The sequence below is a fragment of the Ascaphus truei genome, unplaced genomic scaffold, assembly GCF_040206685.1.
Source record: "Ascaphus truei isolate aAscTru1 unplaced genomic scaffold, aAscTru1.hap1 HAP1_SCAFFOLD_1631, whole genome shotgun sequence".
NCBI lineage: Eukaryota > Metazoa > Chordata > Amphibia > Anura > Ascaphidae > Ascaphus > Ascaphus truei.
The window spans coordinates 57,683-73,733 of NW_027454523.1; the positions used below are offsets into that span (position 1 = coordinate 57,683).

The 16,051-nt window shown below is 44.2% G+C and overlaps 2 protein-coding genes across 2 annotated transcripts; both read right to left on the reverse strand.

The window, feature by feature from the left end:
* Positions 1–6,968: 6,968 nt before the first annotated feature.
* Positions 6,969–9,951, reverse strand: LOC142476640 (GDH/6PGL endoplasmic bifunctional protein-like). Its single transcript, XM_075581853.1, has 2 exons — positions 9,819–9,951; positions 6,969–9,688 (listed from the first exon to the last, which is right to left on the reverse strand). Exons 1-2 carry the CDS (start codon positions 9,949–9,951, stop codon positions 8,334–8,336), a joined length of 1,488 nt encoding a protein of 495 aa, XP_075437968.1. The 3' UTR covers positions 6,969–8,333.
* A 2,173-nt stretch (positions 9,952–12,124) lies between these two features.
* On the reverse strand, positions 12,125–16,032 carry LOC142476639 (uncharacterized). Its single transcript, XM_075581852.1, has one exon. The coding sequence runs from the start codon at positions 15,949–15,951 to the stop codon at positions 12,904–12,906; it is 3,048 nt and encodes a 1,015-aa protein (XP_075437967.1). The 5' UTR covers positions 15,952–16,032; the 3' UTR covers positions 12,125–12,903.
* Positions 16,033–16,051: the final 19 nt, after the last annotated feature.

Sequence of the window (16,051 nt, forward strand, 5' to 3'; positions counted from 1 at the left end):
TAACACCACCTCGCCGTGGCCGCCGATACACCTTAGTGTGATCGGCAAATCATCGTCAGAGTTGGAACAACTGTTTTCGGCTTGATTCCGAATGGGTTCGGCTCTTATTGCATACGGCGAGGTGAAATCGGCAAAATAATGCCGAAAAGGAACACTTGGCCAGAGGACTTTTTCGGCGCTTACTGCATAGAGCCCTAAGTCCTTTATATAACAGCGAGGCCAGGCAAACCCTTTCGAATGGGGTGTTGTCACTGGAAATCTTATTGGCATAGTGGGATAAGATTAAATGTCTGATCTGTATATACCAGAATAGTTCTGGGTTGGGTATCTGGCTCACCTCTTTAAGATGTGGATAGAAATCCATCCAAAGAGGACCCTTTCCTTTCCAATTGGTATACGAGTTGACTGTTAAATATACAGGGACATATAACCCTTTGGAAATATTATTTCCAAGGAATTATACGTGTGTGCTTCATACCATTTACTGTGAATCACATTATACTCCTTTTTTTTGTTGTTATTGCAACCCACAGACCCATGTGCCTTTAAATGTCCCTTACTTGCATCTGTTACAATAAGGGCTTGGAAACCCTTGAACATTTTGGCTGCAGGATCATAGAATTACCCATTAATTGATTGATAACCTGCTGGAGTATTACGACTTTCTCCTACATCCTATATAAAACCTATTTATACTGTTTACATGCGTTTTGTTTGCATTACTACTATTTAGTGCTCACCTTTTAAATATTACATGATAGCGCCATATTACTTTTCATTTCCCTGCACTAATTTTTATATGCAATTTCTTCAGGGCAGTAAAAAAAAAAATCCATTGCTTTGTATGGAATTTCTTTATTTGCTATATGTGGGTAATTATGGGGCACCAATTTCTAAATCCAAGCACTGACTGGTAAATATTTGCAGGGCATAGGCCCTTTCTTTTTCCCAGGCCTCTTTCCTTCCCGTTTCCTGATGGATTTAGCTCAGAGGTTCACTAAATGGCTGTCAGTGCAGCAGAAGAGGACCAAAGATGCAAGTTCTGTGTGAAAGATCATGTGACCAGGCAGTCACTGGATCCAATTGGTGCACTGCTAGAGAGAGGACAGGGCTCAAAAGGGGGTGTGCCAGAGCCTATTTCAGAAGAGGAAGGGGATGTGACTCTGTAAATGGTTGCTATAGAAACAAAAAATATTCTTACCTTATACATAAAAAAATTCAGAGTTGTTAAAAAAAAATGCTACAAGTATTTTCTCATAGTATACAACTGCTTTATTAAAAAATTTTTAAAAAAAAACACGTGTAGGATATTGCTTGGTCTGCAAGTTTAAGGCAGCATATCATTTTCTTGGTGTAAGTTTCAAAAGTAAACTGAAATTGTAAACGGTAGCTTTCAACAAACTTTAGTCATTTATATTTTATTTTTAGTGCAGTCTCTATTTTGAGTTCATGCTTCCAACAACGTCATCTGGAGCACAACGTTGCATAAAGCACAATGCATGTTCCACTGGAGTGCGTCTGAATGTTTAGATTTTTCAACTGAACATTCTGTAGTTGAATTTGTATCTAATTGAGACTTTTCTCTGCAGGCTGTTTCATAATCTTCTCCATTTCCTTATGTGTCACTACAGATATGAACAAGGGACATGTACAAGGAAGTTCACTGTAACATTGCCATGACTTGGTATTTAGAAAAAAGAAGAGGGCGTTCTCTAATGCAGACTTAGCAAGTTCTTGTAGCACGTTTCACTATAGAAATGCCTGCTCTTTTTGAAGGCTGTAAAAAAAGAAAAATGATATATAGACCTGCATGCGTGCACAAGTCACGTTTGGACAAGCAAACACGCTTCTGTTGCCAAGTCAGAGTTTGAGACACGGCATGGTCTTTTGCGTTCCTACGTCCACATCCTATCACTTCGCATATGCTTGGTACAAATTAAATAGGACTAAAGTCACAATTAGCAACAGGTTTATTATAAAATATTAATTTAGTTAGTCCTGAATAGAGAGCATTGCATTGTTCTGCTGGGCTTTACCAGCAACAAAGTGGCTTAATGTTGGCCTAATAGGCTTAAAAAAGGCTCAAAGTTTGCAGTCCTTGCCAACATAGCTAGTGAGACACGTTGACCCAATAGCATGATTTATGATGACCGCCACTGTGCTAAAAGAATTGTGCGTGTCCATCCTGTAATGTTAACTTCGAAATGTCTGGTTCACAAAACTTGCCATGTTTAATCCACCTCCAAATCAGAAAGCAAAGTGGGTTCCGAAAATGTCTAAATAAGGACAAATATGAATTGCTACATATTAAGATTGTAGAAGTGTTCAGGGTTAGAAGCACTCACGGTACTGTAGTCCTGCCAAGATGTTAATTTATTTAAGTAAAATAATTAAAAAAAATATTGAAATAAAAAGATATTGTATAGTCAAAAAAAAAAAATATTTAAGGACATATGTGCTCCACATATAACAAAAATAATTAGGCAGAACTGTGCTTGCATACCCCAACGGATAGCTAGGGGCTTGTTCTATAAACTCTGAAGCACACGATCGCACCTCCATCAGCAGACAACTCCCATTGACCTGAATGGGTGGTTTCGGCCGAACGCAATGCGATCAGCCAAATGGGAGCTTATAGAATAGGCCCCTAAAAAGTATCCAGCAGTGGATTTTAAATGTTCTGTCATGAAAAAAAAGGCAGAATGGTCTGAGTTATAAGTTTCAACTATGAGGATGAGTTAATTTCAGCTATTAGCGCACCTACATCAGTGCAGACTATAAGTCAGCCACCCTTTTACTGGATCATTATTAAAAATGATCAACTATAACCTTCCAGTGAAGACGAGCAGAGCTATGAAGTCAGATCTGGACTTTCAAATGTCTGGGTTTTACTCAGTCAAAGATCATCACAGATGACATGTTTAAAGCACTCGTAGTATTTTGACTCCTTAAAACGTACCTTAGGATAAGCTAAATCACTTTGTCACTTTTTGCAGGTCCTCTCCAGCACTGCAGAGGTGAAGATAACATGGATTCTGCATTCTGACTCCCAATAATGTACTCCCGGTTTCCCAGAATGCAGCCCACTGTGATAGGGTGACCATTCGTCTCGTTTCTGCCGGGACAGTCCCGTTTTTTGCTGGGCTGTCCCGGTTGCCCGTCCGTTCCGGGAATGTCCCGGTTTTTCTCCCTGGTGCGTGGAGGGAGCGTGGCGATACGCGGGGGGAGCGAGCGGCGGCACTGAGAAGGAGGAGGATGGTTAGAATGCCGGGGGGGCTGGGCTTAGAGAGTAGAAGCAGGGGATTGGTTGGAGGTCAGAGAATCTCAGGGGCGAGGCTTAGTACAGGGTGGAGTGAGCTGCTTCTCAGTGAGAGGTGTGTGTGTGTATGTATGTGTGTATGTGTCCAGTCTGTATCCTATCTGTGTGTGTGTGCTGTCTGTGTGTGTGTCTCTTGTCTGTCTGTGTGGCATAGGAGAAGCTGAGGGGAAGGTATGAGGGGGAGATCTGAGGAGCTGAGGGGAAGGTATGAGGAGGGGGAGATCTGAGGAGCTGAGGGGAAGGTATGAGGGGGAGATCTGAGGAGCTTAGGGGAAGGTAGGAGGGGAAGGTGTGAGGAGGGGGAGATCTGAGGAGCTGAGGGGAAGGTATGGGAAGGGGGAGATATGAGGAGCTGAGGGGAAGGTATGAGGAGGGGGAGATCTGAGGAGCTGAGGGGAAGGTAGGAGGAGGGGGAGATCTGAGGAGGGGGAGATCTGAGGAGCTTAGGGGAAGGTATGAGGAGCTGAGGGGAAGGTATGAGGAGGGATGGGGAAGGTATGAGGGGGGGAAGGTATGAGGAGGGGAAGGTATGGGGAGGGGAAGGTATGAGGAGGGATGAGGAAGGTATGAGGAGGGATGGGGAAGGTATGAGGAGGGATGGGGAAGGTATGAGGAGGGATGGGGAAGGTATGAGGAGGGATGGGGAAGGTATGAGGAGGGGAGATATAAGGAAGGGGGAGAGGGTAGGTATGAGGAAAGGATGGAGAGGTATGAGGAGAGGAGGTAAGAGGGGGAGGTATAAGGAGAGGGGGCAGGTATGAGGAGAGGAGGGGGCTTTGTGTGTTTGTCACTGTGTGTGTGTCACTGTGTGCACGTATATTGGGGTGGGAGGTTCAGTGTGGGAAGGGGAGAAAAATACATGGGGTGGGGGTGTAAGAGAGAGGGGGGAAGGAATGGGTGAGAAGGTATGAGGAGGGGAAGGTATGGGGAGGGGAAGGTATGAGGAGGGATGGGGAAGGTGTGAGGAGGGATGGGGAAGGTATGAGGAGGGATTGAGGAGGGATGGGGAAGGTATGAGGAGGGATGGGGAAGGTATGAGGAGGGATGGGGAAGGTATGAGGAGGGATGGGGAAGGTATGAAGAGAGATGGGGAAGGTATGAGGAGGGATGGGGAAGGTATGAGGAGGGGAGATATAAGGAAGAGGGAGAGGGTAGGTATGAGGAAAGGATGGAGAGGTATGAGGAGAGGAGAAGAGGGGGAGGTATAAGGAGAGGGGGAAGTATGAGGGGGCAGGTATGAGGAGAGGAGGGGGCTTTGTGTGTTTGTCACTGTGTGTGTGTATGTATATTGGGGTGGGAGGTTGAGTGTGGGGAGGGGAGAAAAATACATGGGGTGGGGGTGTAAGAGGGGGAAGGAATGGGTGAGAGGGGGGAAGAAATGGGTGACTGGGGAGTGTGAGGTGGGGTGAGAGTGAGGAGGTGTGTGAGAAGGGGGTTTCTCGCAAGGCCGCTGAAACATGGGTAGAGGGCCCCGGTGAAAACGTTCTTCCTGGGCCCCAGGAAAGCTGTCTGCGGCCCTGCATGGCAGTGATGTCACTGACTGCCACAAGGAGAGCAAGAGACCCTATTTTGCAAAGTGTAAGGTCAGGAAGGTCACATTTTTAAAAGTATTAATTTTAATTAATGCCTAATTTTTTTTATTTAATTTGTCAATTAATTATTTATTTAATTTGTTATTTATTTTAATTTGAATTAATGTCTTCATTATTTATATACACACAAACACACACTGCAGGGCCCACATCCTATACACACAGACACACACTGCAGCCCCCACCAACGTGATGCATTATGGTGCCGAGGCATCACGTGATGCCACATTGTCATGGCAACATGTCACCGCCTGACGTCAGTGTCTCGTTGTCATGGCAATGGGGTGCGTCACGTGATGTAATTTGTTTTATAAATAATTTTTTATTGTGTCCCGGTTTTTCATTTTGAAAATCTGGGCATCCTACAGTGCCTACACTGTGATAATGCCCAGACCTATTCTTTACACCGGAAGAAAATGACTGAACCAATGACGAAGAATGTTATTTTACTTATAAGGAGCCAATGAGCACATCACTAGGAGTTTCCTACATCCACCCAAAACAGGTACTCTCCAAAAGACCCTATGCGGGGACCAATTACAGAAGAAAGTCTAATGTGTTCAAAGTACTCTTATTTTTGTATTTTTTAATAATGACCGTTGTATATCCTTCAGCCTGATACTTGGTAAAAGGGCACCACCGTGTGTCTAAAAGCAGTCAGGTGTGTTTATATTACATTTATATTGTGTTGGACTCCGGAGAACAGAACGAGACTTCAGGAGACAAACAAAACAAAAAAAATGAACTATAAATGAAAACAATTAAAGATACATAAATGTATCAAAGCAGTAAGACTGAAAATATATACAGTGTAAGCTTGAAATGTGTCAGTCTTTTTGCTTCATTAAATATATACTATTTTCCCGTCTTGCTTAAACACTGAGCCCCATCGGGAGAACAGTACTATATAAAGTTATTGTAAAACTTATCTAGGGGATGCTGCTTTTTAGTCGATCATAGTGTGGTGACATGCTTTACCTGCAAAGATTCATTACCTTTTTTCTTCATTATTTTAAACAGTTACTAGTCCTTCAGCACAGTTTCCTTATTTTGTTACATACAGTTATGTTGGAGACTCCAACACAGGGCATTCGTGCGCCTTGGGATAAGCTATAAAAACATGTTTGATTCTTATACATGTAGCCCCCTGTAAACAGCACGGGCTATACATATCTTTCTCCTACTGTGGTAAATCCTGTTAAGGGCAGGCGCCAGTAGTAATCATGGGTTTTCCCCCTTCACGCCCTGCCTTGAGTGATAGATGCAGGCCCCTGACTCTGTTGCAGGCATGAGACAGAGGGGAGGTCTTGCTGACATCATGAGAGGTGGGGCTGACTATTTAGCAGCCAGCTCCTGTGAGTGACAGTGGTCCTGTGCTGGTCTGTCCTGGGAGTTGGAGGTGACAGTCTAGCCTGCGCTGTCCAGACAGTTGGAGGAGAGAGGATACAGGCCTATGCGTTTGGAGAGTGAGAAGAGCTTAAGTGGACCAATGCCCCTCACCCTGATGAGGGGGTGATGGGGAGAAGCTATCCCCACCCAGAGGATACCCTCTGAGGTGGGCATTGGGGTATTGAGGCCCCCCACAGACCATCCTGTCGGAGTATACACTTGGAGGGAAGGAGAGGAGAAGAGACTGTACACATTAAGGGTGTCTGGTGTACTGCTGCTGCTGTGTGCATATCAGAGACAATAAAGAGACCTTTGCTGCTTTTACCCAAAGACTTTGTGTGATTCGGGAGCATTCACCCTGGGACCAGGGTTATTTCTCTGTACGGGTCCTACCCCACATCTCTGGGGAATACAGAGAATGGAGGTGCTGCACCACCACTAAGAGAATGGAGGCTACCACCCCAGAAGCCTGGTCCTGTTGTCCCCAATACCAATGCGGGAGACTCAGGCCCTCCTGTTCCACGCAGGTATGCACCACCAAGTACATGCAGCCAGCCCTCACTACACCCTAGATATGCCAGTTGTGTCTTGGGAGGGGGGTGGGGGGGAAATGGGTTACATACATAAAAAGGCCGCTTGGATACAGAAAAGACACAGAAACTTCAGAATACAATTTGATCTTTTTAATAAAGCACAATAGCAATTACGGATTGCTAATGTCAAACCAAGCGTATGGCTGACCATGACCAATAACTGTTAACGCTCATTAGTAAACAGACCGTATGGTCATCCAGTATTACAATCCCTATGTCCGATGCTCTCGGAAACGTTGAAACTTAAGTAGACCTGTCTTGATGCATTAGTGGCTCGATACTTTTGATTATTCAAAAACAGTGGTTCAGCGACATTGATATCCTGAGTAGCAACCAGTCTTAGAACTGGCTATGAATATCAAATAGTGGAAGTGCCATTGTGTGTAATCACAGGAAAGCACACTTCTGTTAGACAAGGCAGCAAAATCCTGTGGACCCGATTAGAAAAGTTGTGTTATTTATCCTATAGGAATAGAAAATAAAGAAGTGAAAGTGGAGATGAGTGGTTCTCATAACACTTGGAACCACCACACTTCAACCACTGCCAACAGGAGACTTACTGAACATCTTCATATTGGTATGTAGGCAAAGGTATGAGGCGATGAATATTGGGAATGTGGTTTCAGATGCCGGCAAGTCTGAAATTTGAGGGTATGGAATTTGGAACGGATAAGAGGTAGTTCGATTCCATCACACTGCAGATTTAACCTATTCATGGTCAAACCATTCAAATTGTGGCAGGGTCCAGTGTAACAGATAGTCTGTTTTTTATGATGGCGCTGAATATCATCTTAACCATTTTGCTATTAAAGAAGCCAGCAAAACAATACATTGCACATCCTGCAGAAGCAAAAGGGGCAGGACTGGTGCAAGAGTATTTCACGCCCTAAATGAACCATCAGCTTCTCGGTCATTCTCTCTCCCTCCCACTTTCATTCTCTTCCCCTGCCCTCTCTGACATCCTCTTCCCCTCCCCCCACCCCACTCCCGCTGTATCATTCTCTCTTCCCCTGCCACAAACACACACAGAACAGGAAACACAGACTCACCTCTCTCCGCTCCACCCTTAGCCCTGCCCCTTGGCTTCTTACACCCCTTCCTGTTTGGCTGCATTGTCCAACAGCAGCCAATCAGGATGGAGGAAACTGCCCGGCCCCATAGCAATGTCCCAGCTCTCTCCCTGCTCTGAGAGATCTGGGAAATACCCCCACTAAGCAACCGGGAGCCGCCTAATGGATGAACCGGCCCTGCAAAGGGGTTAACCAAAACAGTCCGGTCTGCATATTAGGCTGCAGGAAGACCTGTGTTTTGCAGGTGAATCTGCTTGTGTTCAGTCCCATCCTCACTCGGACATATAGATATGTCTTCTGTTCTATAAAAATCCTATGGGGCCAGTGAAAGTAATAAAGGCACTTGGATGGAAAAACACAAAAAGGTGTTTTACCGAAGCAGAGCTTCGTAATCTATGTACCAAACCATCTTCCCAGAAGTGGGATTCACCCCTGTGATAGGCCACTTCTTGGGATCCGGTTTTACTCGGCTGATCTGAGTTACTATGTCATGCTTCCCCTTCCCCAGGACTAACACCATGACCTTACGGGCCTTGTTGATAAGAGGGAGGCTAATGCTCATCCTCTGGTGAGGCTTGGAAGGGCTCTCCGTAAACACCACAAGCTTATCACCCTCTACCCCATCCCGGGTACCAGGAAATATGGAAGCTGTGTGGCCATCATTGCCCAAGCCGAGCAGCACTAGATCGAAGCTGGCATTGCCTACCAAGGCTGAGATCTCTAGAGTGTATGCCTCTGTGCCCAGGTCTTCCTCTACACAGAGCCTTTGGTTTCTGTGCACTGGCATGGGGTGAATGTTTAAGTAGGGGACTCTCACATGCTGCAGCAGATGCTCCTCCAAGTTGCCGAAATTGGAGTCCGGGTCTGTAAGTGGCACACAGCGTTCATCCACCAACCACAAGTGAGTGTGTTTCCATGGGAAGCCGTGATGATGCCGGGACAGCCTCTGAAACAAAGCTGTAGGGCTGGACCCTCCAGACAGCGCCAGGTGGAATCTGCCTGATCGCTTTATTGCTACCTCAGCTGCCTCCTGTATATCGTGTGCCAACTGTTGTATCAGGTGCTCGGCCCAATCAGATACCAGTGGGCTGCCAAGGAACTTAGACTGGGCAACTCCAAATGTTTCTGCCTTCTGCCCCATGCCCAACACCTCCAAGTGCTGATCTGCAGCAAAACGCAAACCCCCATCCTTCATTACAAAGTCCAACAAGTGACCATTATCTGAGCCTCCAGGGTACATCCGGGGTGACACTTGATCCAGACTCTCCAGAAGCGGAGTCCAGAAATTCCAGGAAGCCAACAAGCTCTTGGTGGTGATGAACAAGTTCTTCCTGCCAAAGTAGATGTTGGATATCAATAGGGAGTAAGCGTCTTTCTCCTGCACGGGGCGGTACACGTAATAATCAGAGAGTGGTTGACCAAACAGTTGCAGGGATGGAAGCTCAGATGTTTCTTGCCATTGCCTGGTTGGTAGTTTTGGCTTGAAAAGCCCCCGACTCACTAGGATTGCAGGGAAGCCCAGATCTCCGTGCCCAATGTGGAAAATAATCTGTTTGGGTTTGCAAGGGCTTCTTACAGATGTCCTGTTCGCCTCTTTCTGGATACAGAAGGCGTCGTCTTTGAACACAACACGGACATATCCCGTTCTCTCGTTTAGAGCTTTTCCTGATGTGAGGATGAAAGGGACCCCTTCCCACCGCACGTTGTCAATATGGGCCAGCACACCTGTAACAAGACCAGATTGTACTTTTAATTCTATTTGTACAGCAACCAAACAGAAGCAAAAGTAGCAACATGTGTAAAAGGTTAAATCTTTGTGACTGATGCCTTTTCAAGAAAACCATCACCAGCTTACCACATTTAATGTAGGAGGTGCCTACAGGATACTGAAAAGCCCCATAAAACCTGTAGGGCTGCAATTTTTTTTTCAATTTCTTTGTAAACTGGGTCGTGCTATTACTTCCATAAGATCCTGACGATGGCGTCATTGTGTTTTCACAGGGCCTCCCTTCTTACGAAGAAGTCAATAATGGGATGAGGTGTGTGCATAATTACGGTAATCATCAAAACGTGTCAACAATGCGGGAAACAGAATCAGGGTCGTGACGTAATAGACTACATTTAAAAAGGAATTCATTTTGCCGTTAGAATTGAATTTGTAAAAGAGAGCTCGTTATATTGGCAAGTATTTTTGTGAGCCTAGTGCAAGACTTTTTAGAATTCCTCGCTCTCAAAAGCCTGAGAAATATTAGAAAGAGCAGCTATGGGTTTAGTCAATGGTGGGTTGAGGGGGAAGGGGGGGGGGAGGAAGAGGGAAAGAGAAAGGGGAGGAGAAGAGGGAAAGAGAAAGGGGGGAGGGAAAGAGGGGGGGAGAAGAGGGAAAAGGGGGGGGGAGAAGAGGGAAAAGGGGGGGGGGAGAAGAGGGAAAGGGGGGGGGAGAAGAGGGAAAGGGGGGGGGAGAAGAGGGAAAGGGGAGAGTGGGAAAGGGGAAGGAGCAGGGGGGAGAGAAAAGAGAAAGGGGAAGGAGTGGGGGAGGGGGGGGGGAGAGAAAGGGGAAGGAGCGGGGGGGTGGGGGAGGGAAGGCAGGGAAAGACAAGAAATTTAAACAGTTTTATATTTTCAGCTTTTGTGTGATGGTGCTTGACACAAAGAGCCCCGCTCCCCTACAAATTTGTTGCTACTTGTTCACCAATAGAAAGCCGTTATGTCATCCGCTGATGACGTTGCAGATTTCTATTGGCCACTGGAGAAGGCTGCCTCCAATGCTCATATTTCAGAGGGGGCGAGTGTGGGCTGGAGGTCAGGGCACTGCGGATCAGGCCCAAAGAACACCCTGGCTCAGGTAATGTAACAAAAGAAATGCCCCCCCGACCCCCAAACAAATAAGTGCAGACTACGGTTTAAAAGCTTGTTTGGTAGTGAACTATGGACTGGTCCACCAATCCGGTGCTCCAGAAACCTTTAATATACAATGCTGTGATGCTATGGTTCCTTATAATGTGCTTGTGGTAGGGATGCCTATCCACTCTGTATGTAATAAAGTCACTAACTCCCCTTTAACCATGGAGGAGGGGGGGAGAGGTGCAGGGCAAAAGTGAATGGCGTGTGGGAACGAAAGCAATATGTGCTCTACTGAACCCAAACCAACACCAAAAATAATGCGTAACGGCTAACAACTGGCTTAGCAAAAAAGCACCATAATGTTGTGTAACCCTTATTTCCCCCCCCCCCCCCTAGACTCAACTGATGTATCTAGGGTGCGTGAGGGGCAGTTACATGGTTGTGAGTGGTGGTGCATACCTGTTTGGAACAGGAGGTCCTGAGCTTCCCGCGATGTTATGGGGAAGACAGGACTCGGCTTCTGAGGTATTGGCTGTGACGGGAGCTTTGTGACAGGCTATTAATAATACACCAAAAAATATATGTCTTAATATATAAAATCGAATGGTTAGTGCTATCTGCGGTGAATCTGATTGGTCCGTGGCCACCCCGACTCTCATTGGCCAAGAGGTACGCCCCACTGTGACACACACATAGGCACTAGGTCCGCCCTCCCATAGTCAGCCTCCCACACGACTCTCATTGGTCAAAAGGTACAGTGACATCACTAACATACACCTCCTTCACTCTCACACACTTGCAGTGACCCCATACGGCCAGAACCTCTGACGACTGCTTGCTAAGTTGACATGTCACACTGTCACCACCACACTCACACACTCACACTCAACCCTGTCCACACACACACACACACACACACACACACACACACACACACACACACACACACACACACACACACACACACACACACACACACACACACACACACACACACACACACACTGTCATCCCACAACTCTGAGTCATGCTGTCACCTGAGTCATGCTGTCACCCCTGTGTACCAAAAATAAGTCTTCCATTGTAAATAATAATGGTTATGAAACAGCTTTCTTAACAACCTTTAACAAAGAAGCAAAAAATATAGGGAAAATTTTACGTAAGCACTGGCATGTTTTAAAATCAGATACTATTTTAAGTGAAATTTTACCGGAGATCCCAAAAATTATTTTTAAAAAGGCACAAAATATGAAAGGTTTAATAGCACCAAGTGCTCTAAAAATAAAAAAAGAAGATAACCAGAGTTGGCTTAAAACCCTGACAGGTTTTTATGGATGTATATCATGCAAAGCTTGCCAACATAAAATGAAGGAAAAAAACAGCTTTATATGTAACTAGCTGAGAGACCCGGCGTTGCCCGGGATGTGAAGCGTGAATAAGTATGTGTAAATGTTGTATTGTAAACTTGTAATGTTATGTGAATGTTATGTAATATATATAAAAATTGTATTTGTGAAAGAAAAAGAGTAGAAAGCACATGTATATGAGGGAAATTTTGTTAAGTGTATGTTAATTGTTAAGGTTGTTAGTTATGAAAATGTAATTGTTGTAAAGGCTTGTTAAAATATGTTTATGTCCATTGTTGAGAGTAGTGTATTTGATGTAATCGTGAAGTGTGTGTTGGTGAAATTGTTTGTAATAAAAGATGAGTGCAGTGAATTGAGTGAGTGATTGTTTTGTTGATGTTGGTATGATAATATGTAGAGATGATGGAAATGTACCAAAGTGTATGTTCATTGTAATGCTTGTTTGTAAACTACATTTTTGGTAGTTCCACTTGGAGCAAAGACGTACAATTGTTGTGGGGATCCGACTCTAGAGCACGCAACATATAACTGGCCGTGGGAGAAACATGGTGATTCTAAGTTGATACCAGTGCACTTTATAGATTGTCCTTGTGCTTTGTTAATGGTGATAGCAAAAGCTAGTTTGATGGGGAACTGTAGCCGTTTGAAAGTAAAAGGCATGTCTGTAGGAATGAGTGGAATGCGGGGGATGAAGACATCTTGGCCTTTGGCGTTGCCAGTTAAGATAGTAGCTTAAATTAGGTTGGGCATCAATGTTTTGATGCACAATCTGGTTCCATTACAAAGGTTAGGTGTGTGGAGGTTGCGAAGTAGCATGATGGGTGATCCAACTTTCAGACGAAGGTGATGTGGTGGCATTCCAGATGGTTCCAGGGAGTGTAGGAATTCAGTTGGATAGTTCACGGCTTCATCGTTATCCACAACTGTATCTATTGAGTTGTATTGAGTAATTGTGTTTGGAAGAATGTCTTGAATTGCATTATTTAGGTCATTGACAGAAGTATTTTTGGCAGCAAGGATGGCTCTTTCACAGAGCCACTGGTGGTTTGTGTAATTGCGTAATAGATTTGGATAGACGTTATGTATGAGATCTTGAAGTGATGTCATCATGTTACAAAAATGTGTGGGAAAAGCAATTTCACCTGATGTTAAGTCAGTAGGTAAAGTACCTTCACCAATTTGAAGAAGGGTGTCTGCAAAAGCTTGGTCATTTGAGTGGCCCAGAAGTTGTACTCGCATATTGGTTGTTAATGGGAAATGTTTAACATGTCGCCATAAAATAGAGGACTTGAGGCATGCATGAAGTTCGTCTGCTGGTGTGGATCGTGGGATGACTGGAAGTGTTTGTCTGAAATCACCAGCTAAAAGAATGACAGCGCCACCCATAATTTGTTTATTGTTGCGCAAGTCTTGCAAGGTTCTATTAAGGGCTTCAAGTGCTTTTTTATGTGCCATGGTACATTCATCCCAAACAATAAGTTTGCAAATTTGAAGAACACGTGCTTGTCCAGATGTTTTGGTGATATTACAGGTTGGATTTTCTTCATGAGCAATGTTTAGCGGTAATTTAAGAGCTGAGTGCACAGTTCTTCCTCCATCCATAAGAGTGGCTGCAATGCCAGATGATGCTAGTGCAAGTGCAACATCATTGTGCATTCTGATTTCGGCTAGGAGTAAATTAATGAGAAATGTTTTTCCGGTTCCACCTGGAGCATCAAGAAACAGTATTGCACCTTGTCCATTGTTGATGTGCTCCATGATGTTCTCATAGGTGTAAAGTTGTTCAGCAATTAACATAGGTTTTCTTGTTGCAACATATTCTTTGAGCAGCGAAATATTGTATTGTTTCTCTCGCATAAGGTCCGTATTGAGTACATCGTTATGCTGACGTTGTGGAGCTTGCAGACCTAATTGAAGGAGTGTTTTGTTATTTATAGAGAGACATGTATCTTCTAACAATATGAGTACCTCGTTGAAAATCTCAGGTGAAAAGTGAACATTGAGTGATGGATTGTCTCTCTGTGCTTTGGCAAGTATATCTTCACTCATGCTTTCTCGATATGTGTCCCATAGAGTGTTGGGGTTTGATGGATTGCAGGTGGTAAGGATAATGGCAAAAAGGTTGCGAATTTTTACTGGTAATGAGTGTAATGCAGCTTCGGCTAATGTAGTATTCCAGTGTTGATCATCCTCTAGTAATCCAAGTTTTTGGCAAGCTTCTCGATAAGTCTCACAAAGTTGACCGTTGACATTTTTAAGAGCGTCAAATGAAGTTGGGCCTGGAATGGTATGAAGTAGCATTCGTAGAAAGAAGCATTCAGCGTTGTTTGGGTGAACTGTGTACACACGGCCCAAGGCATCACTTGCAAGGGCATCAGTTCCGGGAACAGCTATACCCTGCTTTCTTTTCTTGAACATTTTTGTTGATGTATTCCAAGTATAATATCGTGGAGTTTCCGGATAAAGCAATGTCCTTGCAAAAGAGTCGTGTTGACATAATTGAAAGAAGGCAGTTAAAGTTGTGTTTGGTGGTTGAGCAGCAACTGCCTCTGCATTGTGAGGTGTGAAGTATACTCTCTGTCCATTTTCTAAATGAACAGTGAGGTGAACAACGGTTGGGTGTCGTTCGTGAATGGGAAAAGCTAAAATCCTCCAAACGGCTTCATTACTACTGATATATCTTCCCAGCTGGTAGAGCGTAACTTCGTCCCTGATGTGTTCATTTGTTATTCCAAAAATGGCCATGTCGCTTCCCTTGTTGACATACTTGCAAATGTATTTAATAGATTTAACGGAATTGCAGTATTCAACATTAATGTGTGCGTTATACATTTTAGTTAGAAGTGGACAATATGGAACAACCCATTTGTTGTCAACTTGGATGTTTTTGTTGCCTCGAATAGTCATTGTTGCTGTGTATCCACCGTCTGTGGGAGCGCGTCTTCGATATTGAGGATATCCATCATCTCCACTTTGTGTGTCTGCAATGAATGGTTTAGGAAATTTTTTTGTGCATTTACCGTCTTTCATACATGGTGCCTGAATATTAATGTTTCCACATGGGCCATGAATCATATTCTTTGTGACTATTGCAAATAGTATTGGGTCTTCTTCTGGATGTGGCAACTCTGCAGAGATAACTTTATCGATGTCTATGGCATGTATTTTTTCTTTGAGCCATATAAGAATATGAGCATGTGGAAGACCTCTTTTCTGCCACTCAATTGAGTACATCCAGCATCGTGTTTGTCCAAAGATATAAGTCTTAGTGATGATGTGAATTAATGTGATTAGTTTTTGTCTAAATACTCTGGCAATTAAGTCGTGTCGATCGCTGTGTGCCTGTCCATGCGCAAGTTCAATTGTTATTTCTGGCCAAGCTGGATTACATGTAAATGTAATAAAAAAATCTGGTCGTCCATACGCTCGAACATATGCCATAGCGTCTTGAGCATATTCGTGCATGTGTCGAGGACTTCCTGTGAATGTTGCTGGTAGAATTAACATTTTGCCTATGTTGTCAACGTGACCATCATTGCCAACAGCATCCTTTAGATGTATGTATTGATCAACGCGAAGTTGTTTTTGATGTAAACGTATGTATAGAAGACGCTCACTTTCAATTTTAGCATACATGTCAACAATAAACTGATGAAATAGTTGGCGACAATGTAAAATGTGGTTTTGCGATGCATCTCGTATCATTAATCTGTATGCGTAGAAGTCCATAGCGGAGACAGTTTTTTTAGTGTTTGCTTGGGAAGCTGGGTCTACTTGCATGATGTTGAAGTGATAGCCATCGTCCCCGTTCCAAAGTATGAGAGGGTATTGAAGAGCATCATATGAGCGATGTGTTTCACAAATGCGTGTGAGTGAATGA